The sequence below is a fragment of the Numida meleagris genome, chromosome 3 (genome assembly GCF_002078875.1).
Source record: "Numida meleagris isolate 19003 breed g44 Domestic line chromosome 3, NumMel1.0, whole genome shotgun sequence".
Lineage (NCBI taxonomy): Eukaryota > Metazoa > Chordata > Aves > Galliformes > Numididae > Numida > Numida meleagris.
In genome coordinates, this window is record NC_034411.1 from 5,917,095 (window position 1) to 5,934,451 (window position 17,357).

At 41.7% G+C, this 17,357-nt stretch overlaps 1 protein-coding gene and 1 long non-coding RNA gene across 2 annotated transcripts in view; one reads left to right on the forward strand and one right to left on the reverse strand.

Annotated features, from left to right (window-relative positions):
* PCSK2 (proprotein convertase subtilisin/kexin type 2) overlaps positions 1–17,357 on the forward strand; it is a 97,364-nt gene that overhangs the window by 58,553 nt on the left and 21,454 nt on the right. The window contains exon 6 of the mRNA XM_021391832.1: positions 10,807–10,883. Within this exon, the coding sequence (XP_021247507.1) occupies positions 10,807–10,883 (77 nt within the window). The remainder of the gene's footprint in view (positions 1–10,806; positions 10,884–17,357) is intronic.
* LOC110396264 lies at positions 5,944–17,322 on the reverse strand. Its single transcript, XR_002436892.1, has 3 exons — positions 12,153–17,322; positions 11,920–12,053; positions 5,944–7,360 (listed from the first exon to the last, which is right to left on the reverse strand). It is a non-coding gene; the product is annotated as an uncharacterized LOC110396264 (long non-coding RNA).

Here is a 17,357-nt window from a genome sequence, read left to right on the forward strand (position 1 = left end):
ATTGTCCACAGCAGTTATTTTTCTCTATAATCAATGTATTTAATTAATCAGCTGCACACCGAGAAAGTGTAAGGTGGCTAATCACTTTAATCATTAAGCAGTGGTATTAGTTTTCACTTAAGGCATCACTGAGGGAAAATAAATTAGGGCTTGAAATGAGAAATGTGCAGAGGTGGAAGAGCAGATAAGGACATTTCTTAATCAGTTCGGACAGGCACTTTTAAAATTGGCTTGTGCCTCTCTCCTGGGCTTCTCCAAGAGAGTTTTTTTGGAATTAGTTTCTTCTTTTATTTAGACAAGGAAACTAGAGAAAATATATCAGTTCTCACTGTTTGCTATGGAGGGACCTGATATTGTTCTGTTTTGGTTGTATATTACATTTTTTTTTGGAGACCATTTAGCTTTTGGAACCGGCCATAAATCTTCCAATAGAACAATATCTTTTGCCAGCAAAGATGAGCATTTTATCAACTAAAAGTGTCCATGGGATAACACATGTAAAATATTTCTATTTTGGATCAGTTCAACCTCACTTTAAATAGTTGGCTGCTGGAACTTTCTGAGTTAAATCAACTTAAGGTATCACCAGGGAAGTCTGAATTAGATGGTGCATGTGGAGGATGCTCATCCCTCAAAAATCTTTATAAAAATTTGACAGATGCCAAGGAGAGACATTCAGACCCAGTGCTGATTTTGGCAAGAAGAGTCTCAAACCCTCTCTTTCTTAGTGGACATCCAAATGACAAACAGTGGCATGCAGAAGGGAGAGTTTTGGTGGAGCCCTTTGGATAAGCCTCCAGGAGAGGAGAGCAAGAAGACACAAGGAGCCTGCTATCTTGTGCAAACCCCTGCTAGACTAAATACAGTAGATAAAGATGCAAATGGACTCCAATATTTAAACACCTCTCCTTCACTGTGCCTGGAAGTTATTTTGGTTCATTTGAAACTAGTTCAGTTTTTTCTGTTTTGGCACATCATCTTGATGCAGCTGCTTGCTTCGCATTGCCTAACTTTGTTGTATGCATTCATGTTTTCCATTTTAATTGTTCACCTTTTGGTAGATGATCCAGTGTGCTATGTGGGTAGTTAAGATGTTTTTGAATGTCTTGCCCTATTTCACATTGCTTTGATTTAAAAATGACATTTTCTGTTGCACTCTCAACAGAAGCAATAAAAACAATGAATGTTTCTTATGGGGGAACAAAATAACAGTGCACAATGTCTGATAAAATGTTGATCTCACTGAAGTCACTGGTAGCCTTTCCATTAAGTCCAGAGCAATCAGAAATTTGGCAGGCTGTATAAACAACAGGTTTATAGGATTTATTCTACCGTGTATTGCTTTTTTTATCATCACAACAAGAGACAGGCTTCGTAGCTTCAGCAGAGCAGATTAGGATACCAAAAGCTGTAGAAACGTGACCATCCAGGATAACATCCTTTACTGCAGGTTGGGAGTTTGTGTTTGATGAAACTTCTGCTACTTCCCATGCTGTGCAGCTGTTGTTCAGTGAAAGTTAAACGAGTGTGCTAGTGCATACCTCAGTCACACATTCCCTGTACTGTCTTTACTCTTAAGCTTGGAAATAGAAGATCTTTAGAAATGTCCTGCAGTCAGGTTGTATTCTGCATTTTATTGAAGGAGATGCCTCTCTTTGAATATGTACATAGGAGAGTATGAAAGTCTGTGCGATGTTTAAGGACTTCATAATTTCAATGCTAGCGCATGTTTTAAAAAATTACTCATTGTGAGAAACAAAATCACTTTAATTCAGTGCAGCATTAAATTCAGTTGAAAAAATAGTCAAAAAGCAGTACCATGTCTGACTGATGTAATTGTGAATCTCTCATTGTCAGCTAATGATGCCTAGGACATTTCTTAAATTTACGTATCTAATAAATTACTGTGAAAATATCAGCTGTGATCAAACAGAATGATTTAAGAGAAGAGTCTGGAATGATCACATACTATTTAAAAGCATAAATGGTGGTACAGTATAGTACATGTAGACATGAGATTGTTCTGCAATCCCACCTTCTCTCCCTGAAATTTTGGATTTAGCTGTTCGTTGGTTTCTCTGTCTCTCACATAGAATAAACAAAGGAAATGATTTTTAGTTAATGGAAAAGCATATAAACTAGTCCATTAAAGTCCCTGAGAACCCAGCATGACTTGACAGATTTTAGTGACAGGAATACTCTCCCGGAATGCACGCAAACTATGCTAATGAGGTCAGTGTGCAATTGGAATAAAAGAGTAGATCTTCAAGACCTTGTCACTCCAAGGCACATAAATCAACCTTTATTTGCTTTTGTGATGAAAGAAATGTAGATAATGGCTTGCATTATGTTTTCTGAGTCTCTTCTATGAACTGTCCACCTCCTTTTGATCCACCTACAATGTCATTTTTTTTGTGTCCGTTCATCATCATCCATGATCCAATTTAGGTGAAAGTGTTTGAATGCTTGTTAACAGTTGGTTCTTCTCTTGTCGGCTGAGAAACCTTTCAGCACAAGAAGAAGCCATCCACTTTGCTGTCTTGCCAGTTCTCACTTTCAGTGCTCTTGTGTAACAAGGGTAGCTCTCCCAGTCCTCCTCTTCATTCCCTCTCCACAAACACCATCAGCTAGGCCTGTCTGTTGTTGCTGCCTCACCAAACCATCTAAGCCACTTGATTTCCATCTTCTCCAAAGCTGCAGTTTGCCTGTTTTGTACAAGCACAATTGGTGCAACTGGTTTAAGCGCCCAGCCTCAATAGGCTGCCAGTTTTGTTTTATGAGTGCTGGTACTGCCATATGTCAAGTATTCGTGCACTTTGCTGGAAGCATTGCTGATAAGTGATCAGTTTTTACTGACTCTGACTGCGATGCCTCTGGGGTCCTGGAGGGGGATGGCCTCATGCAGCTGCAGGGCAGCGTTTGCTCTGCCAGAACAAGAGTCCTCTCTTCACTCTGTATCATGCTGAAGAACTGTGCTCGAGTTACTGCTGAGTACTGCAAACTCTGAGCTATGGATTTCCTTCCACTGATGGAAAACTTGTCCTTTATCCACCACGTGGCACTTAAGAATGAGGCCTTTTTGTTGGATATGATCCAAATCCTTGGTGTTATGGTAGGAAAGCCTGTGGCAGGTTTTGGTAGGCTTTGAATCGAGCCCATTGACAGGAGTGAGAGAACTTAGCTCACTGTCTCTCCATCTCATCCCTCACAGAGGCTGAAAGTGCTGGCTGCCATCACAGCTCTGCAAACACAACCTTTACTGCAGCTCAGCACCCAACATGAACTTGGTGTACCAACAAGCTTGTCAGCTATTCCTTACAGGAATATAACTAAGAGTAATGGACCTGAACCTTGGTGCTCTGCTGCTGGCTTTATACCTCTATTACTCTCCAGCTTCAGTAGGTCACGCTAATAACATAACAAGTAATCTGAAGGGGAAAAATATCCATGTATTGGAAAGGGAATGCAGGTCAGGTTTATAATAAGATGGAACACCAAAGCCGGATGAACAGTATTTTTCAGTAAAGTTCATTTCACTCTTTATATTTGCTAACATCATGAAATGGTCCAAGGGCTTCTATGGTTCTAGGTACTTAGATGCCATGCTTTCTCTTTTTCCTGAATTAAAGAAATCAAGGAGTTCATTCCATAAGCTGAAGCCTTGTGTCTCTAAATTTGCCACTTAACTTGAAACCCATTAGCTGTAATTGATTTATTAACTGTCTTCAGTAATGTGCCTACCTCTGAACATTCAGTGACTCTTCAGTATGTCTGAGGCATATCTCAAAGATTTTTGGCATCCCTTCTGAAATTTAAGCTGAGTAGAAACATCTCATTTTTTGTAAATTAACTTGCTTTGAAGAGCTCTGTCTCTAAGTAATTAACAACTGTTGATGTACTTCAGGTTTCTTCCACATCATCCTGGAAAGTGTGGAGGAAGAAATAAAAATGTGCTCCACTCTTTAAAAATGTAAGAAAAGAAAAAAAGTTCAACTTAATTTTTCTCTGAGTTTCTGTGATTATTTTTTTTCCCTTTTATTTTTTGTCCTGTGTGACTATATACATCTGAGCTAAGCAACAGCCAAAAGCAGCCACGGTGAGCTGGACTGCATGTAGTGGAATGCATCTGGCCTTCCCTTTGGTTTACTATACTGGGAAAACACTCAGCAGTCCTGATAGCTAAGAATGGAATGGATAATTTCTTCTGTTCTCTGAAGCCTGAAAAAGTTTGTTGCGCTTGGATTGATCTGTTTCACTGCTGTACTCACTACATAGGTGCTTTATCCCCATGTGAAACAGTTTGTGAGTTAATTTTAGCTGCAGGCTTTACTTTGAGGATGTTTACGTGCCCAAGAGCGCCAGCTGGCAATGTAACTCATCTGGGTTTTCTGATTCATTTATTTTTTTGATCTGCAGGGGAAGCAGAAAAGGAATTAGTGAAAAATAAGATAAGTGGTAAAATAAGAGGTAGTGCCAAGTGAGATGAAGAGAAACTGACCGGTTACTTGACAAAGGAAATCTGTCTAATCTAGAGAAAGAATGCAGCATAAGATATCTTAGCAAAGCTATTTTTCATCATAACTATTACTTTAAAAATAACACTACTTAAAGATAAATATAAATGTTAACACAAGCCCCATGCCTTTTTCAGTTGCATGGGTTTATTTTGTTGGTTTGTTTGCTTTGTTTGATTAATTGATTTATTTTAATTATGTTTTTTTAAACCTAAGCAGTGTCAGGTTTTCAGCTTTGCAAAATAAGAAGCTATATCACAGGTGACACAGTGAACATATCTTCCTATAAATTTTAACAACAGGATAATTAGAAATGGTAGCATCTGTTAACTCAATTGCCTTTACTGTTATGAAATGAGCATTAGCCAAATGTTGGCAGTAGTCAGTTTATACTCTTTTGGCTGTAGTTTACCTGTACTTTACCTAAAACTAAATTTTTGAGTGTTAAGGAAATGGAGGTAAGAGCTTTTTCAGTGGTAACGACAAATCTGTCCAGTTAAAGGAAGACTTCTCGGCCCCTTAATAGATCCAGGAGGCTGGAAAGTGATTTCTTTAGCAGTTAACAGGCTGCTGAAGGGCGAGACTATTTACTCAAGGGGACAAATTGGGTCATTCATCATTTCCCCAAAACCAGAGCTTCCTCCCAGATCTTCTTCATTTCAATAAACTAGCTTTATCCAGCAAATATTGCGAGGAAACCCACACTTTGATGTGTAAGTAGGGCAAACTAATCAAGAGCAATGCAATGTTAGCTACTCATGAAATAATGGCTTCAAAGAACCCTACTTCAGTAATCTTTCACACCTTTTTACTTATATTATTTTATGGTGTTTTATTCCATTCAGCTGCTCTGTGCAGCATTGTGTTATGAAATCACCATTGTGGTGGGCTATGTACTTGCTCACTTTGTGGACAAGCAGAGCCTCTAATGAATGCCTGAAACTGGAATGCTAGGATGGTTTATGGGCCCCTTGGGTAGTATTCAGGACCTGCTACGCTCCTCTACTCCGTCTGTTTCGAATGGGATTCATATTTATTTTTCTGTGACTGCTTTGAAAAGGAGGATGGTAGAAAAGTGTGCCACTGCCTTATAAATTATTCAAGATATGACTGAGTATTCCTTCTTTTATAATATACCTGTAAGAACTGGGTAAAAACCTTATGTCTCTGGAGGAAGATGAAAGTATTCGCCGACAGTGAATTCGCTCTTTATGGTTAATATATTTGAATGCAACCCATTTGTGGATGTATTCTCGATGTTGACAAGGTCCTGAATTCAGCTGAATTCAGGTCTGGATTTTCTGGATAGCAATATGAGACATGTAAATTAGTTCATGGAAAAGCAGAGCTACTTAAGAATTTGCAGATTCTTTTTTCATTCCCACTTCTGGACAAAACAAAATAAAAAATCCAACCAAGATCTAGAACAGCATGCTTCCCATGGCAAAGAGAAGATGGTTACTGTATGACTACTGACTCAGCAGCTGTGACTTTTTCACTAATGACCTTTAAGCTTTATAGCACTCCTCCTAGGCAAAATACCAAGTTGCCTTCTTTCTTTGCCTCACAGCGAGCATATTCCATTTTCTTAGGCTTGTGTCTACAAAACTGACTTTCATTTTCCCACCATATGACATGCAGTGTTATTTTAGTGCAGTTTCTCAAAGATGTTATACGTTGGAATTCGAGCTCAGGGGTTTGCTCCCTCTTTGGATCAAACAAGCAAAAGGTATCTCACTTTCTTAGATCTACAAGGAACTGCAGTTTCTTGAAGAGGGTAAGACCGATGCCACTTGTGTTAAAAATGTTTCTTTTTTTTTAAATCTCTGGGCTAAACTTATCAGTGCTTTAACATCATTAATAGAATCAGATTGTGGCCAGCAGACGTTTGTCATTAATTGTTTGTTTCTTTCATGTAAGCATAGGCAAATTTCTTGAGTTAAGGAAGAAAAGAGAATTATATGTGAATTACTCTTTAGAGGCTTGTAAAGCTATATAAAAATTTATGAGCTTGCTGCATTACTCAAGGTACATAATTTTATTACAGATCTGAGCAACACATGGGACAATTGATTTACTGTTATTGTCGTATTTTACAAAATGAATGTTTTACAAAGAAGATGGTACTGTGTATATTTTTAAAAGTACAGGGCAATGCTTGGGAAGGCAAAGCTTATTTTTAAGGAAAGCTGAATTTTATACCCAGGCAAAAGTCATCCATTTGTATCCTGGTATAAAAACCATTACTTAGTAAATGATTGAAAGAATCTCATCATCATTTTTTGTTAGCATCTTATTTGGTATAAAGATGCAGAAAGCTAGATAGCAAAAGTTGGTATATGCCTTAAAATATAAGATAATTGCTCTCTTTCATAGCAAAACAGAGGAATATTATTTATATGTAATTATGTTTTAATGGTGACAGACAGACGTCAGGTTCAAATCTTTTTGCAACAAGGAACTGGTATTGATTGAATGTGAGGGGTAGGATTGATCTTGTTCTAATGCCGTGCTTCAGGACCCGTCCAAGTCTAGACTCCAGCCTAACATCAGTGCCTACGACTGACAGCACTGAGTTGCTTTCTAAAGCTGATCATTCCACTGATGGTCGAAAAAGACTGGGCAGCTACCTCAGATACTGACAATCAAATATCAGACAAAGCAAATCTAAGAGAAATACCTACTGGTAGGACATTAAAATTGGAAAACTGAATCGCCTGAGTTGAAAGGCAATATATTTTTATTTCACTATGCTGCTGCAGATCTTCATGTGCGCTGGTTTTCGTTGCCACCTCATCCCTGAGTTAGTGATAAACAGCCTCTTGCTGCCTGCTGGAAGGGTCAGCCTGTGGAGGAGAATGGCATATCACAGATTGTAGTGTTCACTTCCCAAGACACAAGATGAATCATTTTGGCTATCAACTGAAGCCATTCCTTTTTCGATCCAGTGCTGTAGAGGTGGGGGGGAACAGGGAAGGAAAAATAAGATAAAATGCGTTCTAGCTTAGATATTTGAGAATTTGATCTTTAAATTAGGAACTTGAAGCAGTCCATTTGTACTCGTCAGTGCTGTTTCATTACCACTTCTACTGCTTTCATAGTGTGGGCGGAATGTTCGCTCATGAAGATGAAACTTGCCGTCTTTTTTCAAAGACCTTAATGAAGATAAATCTTGCAGTCAGCAGTTGTTTTCTTTCCAAGAATTCTTCTTAATTTTGCACTTTGTCAGTGGTTCCTGCTAAATTAGATATCTTTTTCCTCCAAGTGCAGCAATCCAAAATCAAGTGAATAAAAACTACGAGATTTGGAAGAGTGTTGCACAACTTGGTTTGTAGCCTGCCTGAAGCAACCTTTCCATAGTCTGACATTTGGTTACATGGGGCATAGAGCAGAGGTTCAGTTTGCTGTAGAGTGGGCTGAATCATTTGTGGAATCCATTTTCCCATCACCATTCTAGACACAAGTTGTACATCTGCACAGCTAGGAGGACTTTTCCATCCATAATTCTCTGCACAAGGAAATTACAGAGTCAGGAGTGGCTGATAGCTTTCGTGTCTCATGTTTTCCTGAAAAATCAGCCTCAGCAGCCCCCCTTTCAACTCAGAGTCTGTGTCAGTACGACTGCATTCCTTCCAGATGAGGAAAAAACCTGAGCTGACTCACAACTGAGTTTAAATTCTTATCCATACTATGAAGTGAAACCAGAGTGAAACCAGAAGTTCAAACTGAGTAAGGAACTGGCACTGTGTTGAATGACATTTAGTACCCAGTTAGCTCATAGCTATGTGAAAAAGATCTGAAATCATTGGAACTAAGCTTAGTTATCTGCAGTCTGCATGGTTTTCAGGCCACGTTTAGTCCAAGGCAGCAATATAAGAAAGTTTATTTAATTTGTGATTGAAATTCATTTATCTCCAAAGGTTGCCAAGTCTAGACTGACAGAATAGGTTTTATCTTCTAATTAAATTACTCAGAGAGTCATCATTTCTATTTTAACTTTACCGTAGGATGCATTTTTCCACCTTGCCCTGCTAGGAGTAGATACTGCACTTGTTTAATAAAGAACAGGACTGGATCATCTGTTGGCAAGCTCATTTGTTTTTACTGATGCTCATTTCTTTTTACTGCCATGTGTGGGCTGAGACCTGGCCCCTTGTGCAAATCCTTGCCGCGACTCCCCTGGACACAGCAGAATCCAAACCTGCTCTGTTGCACTGAGATAGGATGTTTGTGCCACAAGGCTTTCGTCACACAGGACCCTAGTTGTGGTACATCATCCATCTCCTGTGTGAGTTGCCATATCCCACAGAACAATTGGTGTTACACGTGGAATTCCTGCAATGGTAGAAAGAGTCTCCAGCAACAGCTGGGAGTGAGTGGGTGCTGGGGGAGCAGCATAGTCACCAGGCCAGAGGCCGTGCACTGCCTTACGTGGCTGTGGGCTCCTGGCTTCCAGCAATCGCAGTTGTCCAGGCTATTGGAGAAGGAGGAAGCACAGCATCTTATGCCCCTTCCAAATTCATCTTCCATTAATTTGTCTAACCTCTTTTGTTTTCAGGCTTTTGACCTCTGTATTGCTGAGGGCCAATGAATTTTGTAACTCATTACATGCTCTGTGGAAAAGTACTTCTTGCTGTTTTCTGCTGCTTCTAAATCTTCCCTGTGGTAATTTCTGTGGATTCCTGCTAGTTCTTGCATTATGAGAAGTAGTAAATAACTCCCTGTCCACCTTCTCTGTGCTATTCGTGATTTATAGACGACTATCAAATTCCCCTTTTTCCCTGGCTGAAAAGTCATATTCTATTTACTCTTTGCTCTTACAGATCCATGCCATTCAAAGTGCTGTATAAGCAGTTGTGATAATTAAACGAGGTAAATTAAACATGCACCTGGGCCCAGAGGCTCAGAAGCACTGAGAACCTGTGGCTACAGCTGAAATTATTAGCAGGCATCTTAAGGCTGAAAATCAGGGCCTCAGTCTGGAGATGCTGAGAGATCAGTAAAGATACTCGCGAAAGGTATTTGGCTATATCTGAGCTGGAGAACAGCACTGAACCATGTGGCTGGCATTCTGCAAGCCTGGATTCCGTTCAAATACTGCAGAATATTTATTGTCCATACTGAATATAAAGAACCAAGCTTTCTGGAATGATGACCCAAAAACTCGCTGGACAGTAACCAGAAAGATACTTGGTTTTACCCACCAAGGATCAAGGACAGCGTTGTCTCTGTTTCATTCTGGCACAAGAGTTTCTGGGAGCTAGGGATTTTGAATCTAAAATCCAAAAACTTTGGTGCTACCAATGGACTGCCTCTCCCTGCACACCTGGAACTGAGAATTTGCTGAAAAGGAATGTTTTTAGGAGCAAAGCTATTCAGACACGAGTCTCAAATTATCTTCAATAGCATGCTCAGCCAAATCTTAAAAAGAATGTAAGCACATTAATTAAGAATTAACATAATTCTGCTCCTTGTGTGTGGTGTTTATTAAAATATAAACTCTGTGATCATACACTTGGGAGGAAGCTTCTAAATATTTTTAAAAGCTTAATTTTCAGTCACCCTTTATTTATTTCTTTTCATTGAGAGAGAAGAAAGAAGACACACTTGACTTTCTGAAACTCTCCACTTGCTTCTCAAATATAGCATCAAAAAGTTGCTGAGTGTCCTTAGCTCTGCTGATGGGGCAAAATCGTGAATGATTTAGGTTGTGTGAAAAGGAGAGGCTTGGGATAGCATTCTCAAGAGGGCCTGAAAGCCACATTTATGAAGCTGTTCAAACAACTGAAGGATCAAGAAAACATACAAAGAGAATTTTGAGACATATGTCCTGACCATTAGTACAGCTTTCACATTAGAATTTTGAGTAAATTTTCACAGCCATTGAAATGGTTTAGAAATCTGTTTTTCTTAGTAAGATGGAAGAGCTCAAGTGCGTGGTCATTTCCACTACCGATTGGAAAATAATCTTTAATCTTTGTCCTGCCACACTAAGTAGCTCAATATCTAAATGCTCATGAAAATGTTGGTCAGGGGATCAAATGAAGCCGAGACAGTAGCTAAATCCTGTTATAAAGCACTTTTGGAAATGGCGTTCAGTGTCCAAAATGGTGTTTGCAGAAACATAGACAAGCAGGGCTCTCATGGAATTTCACAGAGAAAGAATGACATTTTCTTTTCCAGGGGAGAAAAAAGAACCCAATACCTAATGAGATTTTCCGTGGATATATGTGTCTTGCTTTACCTAGCATGTCTGCTTTCCTGCACATTCACTGAACTTTGTGTTTTGCAGAATGCCCAAGCTAGCTACGATTTCAGCAGTAATGATCCCTACCCCTACCCTCGCTATACAGATGACTGGTTCAACAGGTAAGTGGCTTTCAATTGGCCTGCTCTTCACTTCTGTTTGCATAGGAAGTTACATGTATTTGCTAAGATCTGTGGAATGTATTTTCTGCTAAATTCTGTGCTTGCCAAAACAGAAGCTTTGATCTCAGTGCAGTTTATAAAATGGGATGTTACTTCTGACTTCATTTTTTTAGATAATCTCTAGATAATGCAGAGCAGTCGTTCATAAATGGTTTAAAAATGGTTCATTATGGTTTTCAAATGAAGATGCTGCTTCATGAGAGTATATATTTAAATGGCTTTTATGGGTGATAGCCACATACAATTTTCTGTCAGCTATCCTATGACAATATAATAAGCCAGCTCTGTAAGTTTAATACAATTTTGATGGGTTTCCCATCTACTGCATCTGATACTGTATGACTGCTATTTAATTTTGAAGAGAGTAAGCTGGAAGAAGGGATTTTATGCAGATTGCAGTCTGACAGGAAAAGGCTTTGGGGTGGGAAGAAACAATCTTTTCACTTGATTGTAAACTAAGAAGGCTGAAAAGCAGCGTGGTGTAGAATGACCAGCTTAAAAACAATTAAATCTTACATAAGTTCTGAATCATCTGCCTTTTTACCATGATTTGAGGACTGTGATGGAGTAGCATTTCAGGCTAGGAACTGAAGTCCTTGTTCACTAGCTGGGAACCTGTTCTGTTGTGTTTTAAGCCTGGAATCAACAGTGCAGCTGTGTTTGCTGCATAGTTCCTCTCTAACACATTGTGATTGCCCAGGACTCACTTTTCCTTCAATATGTTCCGAACCCAGGCACCTTTAAGCAGGTGGAGGTCTGGTCCTCCAGGTATGGTATAACAGGAGCAGCCCAAAAGAAAAGGTTACCGATTTTAGGAAATGTAACCTTTCTCTTTCCCAAAACTCATCTTTGAGCAAAATTGGAACAGGAATATGCTCACAGTTCCCTTTGTATGTCAGGCAAGCTACTCCTAGCAAGATGTAGATGCAGCTGAGGGTGCAGAGTCCAAGGCACACCCACAAGGTATGTTTCTTACCTGGTGCTCTCAGCATCCAGCATCTCTGGCTCTTCAGCTGGAGGAAATCTCATCTGGAGGGGTCTCAGATAGGTTCTGGCTTAGATTTGCAGAACTTGTTTCAGGGTATTTCCAAGGAAGTTTCCAAATGTTTTCTAGATTCAAATATAATTGATGTCATCAGAATTTGTGTAGCAGCAGCAGGGGGGATTTGGAAACTTTTAGCAGTATCAGAGTTCATTCATAGGACTTACAGAAATAGTTCAGGACTATTTGATGTGGTTTTCATCCCTGCATGAATGGCCTCTGGGTTTTGGATGGTGGGGGATCTTTGTTTTGCTTTGTTGGTTTCTATTTTTAAAGAAATTAGTGTTACTTCAGTCAGGTGGCACAACGAAGATTTGGGGCAGCTGTGCTTCCACCTCAGACAGAGGCTTCCTGGAATGGATCAAACAGATTTAGGAGCTGCCATGTCCCCATTTATCTCTTTTGTAGACCGGTTATTTTTCAGCCACTCCAAGATGCCAGTGATATTTCTCCTTTATTTCAGGAAAGGACATCTGACGCTTTTAAACTAGCGTGAATCCAATTAGTGAATGGAAAGTCAGAGAAAGACTGGGGCTCTCATTTGTGAAGGTCTGCTGCCTTTCTTGCTTTATTTAAGAAAAGGATCTTTGCGGGAGAAGGATATCACTTAGCTGTGGAGCGGCACAGAGGAAAATTAAATTTAGCTTTAGTGGGTAATGGTAGATTGTGTCATTTTCAGAGTGGAACTTCATAAAACTATGTGTGCTCTGCCAAGCCCCATTAACACCAGTTGTGCTGCTATCAAATGTTTTATAGTAGGGCACAGTTTACAGTCCTCACGTGTTCGGCAAGGTAGCACCGGAGGCAGAGTTACCTCCTGGAGTCTCTTAGGAAGGCCTCGAGCATCCTGGATGTGGCAAGGCCCCTAGCCTCAGGGCTTCTGGCTAAATTCAGGCACCCAAGGGAAGAATAGAGAGTAAGAAGCACGGCTACCTGCACCTTGATCTGTAAACACTGAGACTGGCATTCTGCTTTCATGCTTCAGCTGGAAGAGAGATAGGCAGGAGGAGAAAAGCACAGTAGCAATTGTTTTGCTGATTTTCTTCATTACTTTTTCCAGAAGAATAATACCTTAGAGAGTGCAGCGTTCTTTCTCACCAACCGTGAGGTTCCTTTGGTGGGATAGGCGATTTTCTGCCTTGCAAGGTAAATCACGGGAGCGGCACATCAGTTCAGCACCCATTTCTTGCCAGCACAATCCAAGAAGTCTTCAAGGTGCGGGATTTCATGTTTTCTCCAGACCAAGTCGTGAACCAGCTGCACCCAGTTGCTCAGGCGTAGATGCAGCTACATTTTTCTCTGTATATTTCTACACTACATTGTTAATTATGCTGATGTGTCCATCCATAAGCAATTGCCATAACTTCTGACTCCTGAGTGATTATTACCTGGTGGCTACAGCTGCCTGCCTGTGACAGTCTATCCACATGTGTAACTGCACAGGTGCATCTGGATTGACTGCAGTTACACAAGAAAACCATTCAAAAAAAAACCTACAGTAAAGGCTCCATTTTGCTCAGTTTGCAGTAAGTTCTGTATCACCCGTTGAATTTTATGCATGCAGGAGATCAGTCTCAAAATAGGATAATATCCCTTTCTCCATAAAGAATATGTTTCTGTGTAAGCAATTCAAGAACAAGAACCAGAAGACTGTTTTTTAGAAAGATGAACCAAGGGGCTTTTGTGAGCTGCCAGCTGCATGTGCAAAGTGTCATTAGACTTTAAGAAAAAAGGAAGGGGTTTTTGCATGGAGTACTTCATTAATTCCAGCTGCTCTGCCTATAAGCACAGATTCTACTTTGTTCTTTTTAAGGTTGCTGGAGGCACTCTGGCCTTTACTGAGAGCCACTGGGTCTCTGTGAAACCAAGCAGAGTGGGTTTTAGAGGGGGACAACTTGGTGCTGTGGCCAGGAAGCTGCAGATAGGCAGTCGGGCTGCTGTTAGGGCAGAGGCACACAGAAGGCTGGGCACCAAGGTTACTTGTTCCCATCCTTACTGCACTGTCTGCTTGACTGTGCTCAGACCCACGGCTGAGGGACCATGGAGGTCGCCATTTTGCCATGGGGGACGCTGAGTGCAACATGAGGCCAGGCTGTGTTTGAGCCTGAGAAGCAGTGAGCGAACCTGAACCAAGCCCAGTTCCCAAAAGCAGAGGCAGCCCCACGGTGCTCGGAGTGCTCTTTGAGCACCCGCTTCAGGAACTATCAGTGATTTGAACACCTAATCCTGCATAATGTTTGGGATGTGGCAGGTACCATGTTGTGCGGTGCAGGGGGTACCTGTGGGAGTCAAGGGCAGCTTGGCCTTTCTGTACAGCCCTCTGATTTCATGCTGTGGGTGCACACAAGGCCCTCCATCTCAGAGCACTGAGATTACAGCTTTCTGCCAGGATATAAATAACTATTTCCACTGCTATAGCTTCTTATTCAGTATATTCTCTCACCCAGATGAGAGTTTGCTGGGCAAAAAATACTCCCTGTCCTGGAAATCCGTATTCTTTAGAGATAAAAAAAAAAAAAAAAAGAATGGCCTTTATTTATTATGTATTCTAGCAGAATCCCACAGAGTCTCCCCTTGGTTTCCAGACAGTGCTCATTAACAGAGCAAAACCACCTGCTCCCCTCTTCTTCATTTTTTTTCAATCAATACACTGAAAACAATGCAATAATTGAGAATTCTTATAAACATATCTAATAGCTTTTTCTGCCTGCAGCGCTTCCCTGTGAGGGAGGAAAGAGCCACAGCATTACTGCAGGTTCTTTACACGTTCAGAGATGCAGGTGGAGTGGCTCCTTCCCCAAATAGGTCCCCCCATATGCAGTGCTTTCCCAGTGCTCAGAGACTGACGACATCATGCAGGTGAAAAGGGGATGGCATTTGCCCCACAAAAATATTCCTTTAAGCTTTGCATATTTGACTGCTGCCCACTGCAAGCACCTGAGGTGGTTGGGACAGGCAGCTCATCCCTGCTGGTGAGACTGCAGCTCAGCATAGCCCTCCCCTGCAGACACCTGGTGTCAGGGAGGAAGAATCCTGTCCTTTGCTGTCTGCTGATGTACTTCAAAGCAGGAGAAAAGCAACACCCCCTGAAAACTGGGGTCACCTCTGACTTTTTGAAAACATTTAAACAGAAGAATCTTGTACAATAGGATTGGCAGTGGGCTTCAGAAATAGAAATGGTTTCTAGAAATGAAGGAGAGTCAAATTTTGATAACTAGTACAGATAGGCAAAGCTGTTTTCCAGTCGAATCACCCTCTAGCACCGTAATTTTTCATGCATGTTCATGTAAAATGTTTGCATTTATACAACGTTCATGACAAAAGCTGTTCTACATGCTAACATCCACTTTGCCTTTGAAGTAGCTTGTTCACAGGTGAAAATATTCTCAGCTGCTTTTTATCCCCTCGTTTTAAAGACTGGAATGCGGCGAAGAGATGAACATTAGAGAGGAGAGCTGTGATTTGTGCCCGTGACACAGGTCACTTCACGGAAACCACAATGGATTGATCAATGATACATGAACAGCAAATAGGGCTAAATTTGAAAAGTCTGTTATTTGCCATTAATAATTCAACCAAATGCATTTGCAGTAGCTCGTGTGTGACTTTTCTTTCCCCTCCAGTCAGCAGCACATTACCTAAACCCTGAGCTGCTGGAACAGGGCTGCTTGCAGTTGACATTATGTGGGCCATTGCGGAGAAGAGGAAGGGGAGAGGACCTTCCAGTAGTCCTCCTGTTTTTTCCCCTCTGCAAGAGTCCACCTGACAGTGCCACCGATATTATTTCATTTTTTTTGCGTCCCAGCCTCAGTCAAGGCAGTTTTTTAACAAAGCCATTTATTCCGCTTTGTGGCTTGTAGCTAGCCCACGGGCGACCGGATAACGAATGCCTAGCAACGGTGTGTTTCCTCACGGCTCCTTGAACAAGGGCACGAGGGAAAACCTGCTTGGTTGTGGAAAGAAATCTCTCCAGCCGCTGAAGAAGTCCTCACCACTCACCTCTCTGCCCCCTGTTTGAAAGGAACTTGCATGCAGTCTTTGCTCTTTCGTGATCAGGGCGCTGTGTGCATTTGAGGGCAGTCGTTTTCTTTCTTGAGGCTACCTTGAAAAATACACTCTTCTGAGTGAGGCAATAAAAAGAATGTGTTCCTTCTCGCCCCTTGATTAATTTTACACTCACCTTTGCCGGAGGTGCTTAAAAGGACAGAGGGAGAAAAAAGATGATTAAAACAAAACAATCCTGCTGCCCCTGGGGACGGTTCGTCTGGGGCTCTCTGCAGCCTCTAGAAGGCAGCCCTGCTAATTGCACGAGCCCTCAGCGTGCTGTAGGAGCAATGCCAGCTGGAACGCGGAGTGGATGGGTGTGAGTGGTGGAAAAGATTGGTATTGACGCATCTCAAAGGAAACCAAACTGACAACAGCACAGGTTGCACTTGTTTCTCAGCTCCTCCGCTGTTTTGTTTTTTTTTTTATTAAAACGAGATTATATTGCCCTTTTCTATCCTCTCTGCGGTTTTAATTTCTGCGGTGAATTAAGAGGGAGAAAAATGTGACCCGCCTTCCTGTAAGCCTGCCTCGCAGCCACCGGCAGCAGCAGGGTCTCTGCTCAGAGCTGTAAAGCACTTCAGAGACGCCGAGTGTTCTTGAAATGCCGCGTGTCAGGCTGAACCTGGACCTCGGTGTCGGAGCGGAGGCATCTTGCATTCAAGCTGGCAGCAGGCTAGCTGCGCGCTGACGGCTGCAGCTCCGTGCCAGCTTGTGGCTCTCCTGGCAGCTGAGCGATGGCAGAGGAGGATGCACATGCCCTTGGCCGCAGCTTTGCTGCTGAGGAATGAGGTGCTCCTCGTGGCTCTCTTCTGCTACTCCAGCCTGATGCCGCACCGCCTCTTTCTGTAGCGCTCTTTGTGGGCAGTGATGCGCTCCTGACAGGTGTTTGAGGAGCAGAAAGGCGATCAGAAGGTATTCCCGAGGGCTCAGAGTAATAGGTGTCACATGGCCTAGTCACAAAGATGCAGGGATGAGTGCTGATCTTTCTTTTACACCGTTGTTTCCAGCAATGCTTCTGCTGTCTAGTAGTTGGTAATGAGGCAGAAGCTGTTTGACAGCCAGAGTTAAAATGGACTGAATAACTTCACAACTAAACGAAGCACAAGTTTCTGTGTTAACCTCAGGGCAAGCATCATTCACACTGCAGAGGGGAAACTGAATATTTGCTGCTTCAGGAAGGAGCGAGCTCATCCAAGTATCCTAGTGCAGCATTCAAGTTCGCCATGGGTTTTCCTCTGAAGTGCTGAAATGCAGTGAGGCAAACACAGGACCAGGGTGATGCTTCTTGATCCGGCATCAGTGCAGAGTGACCGCTGTGTTAGCTG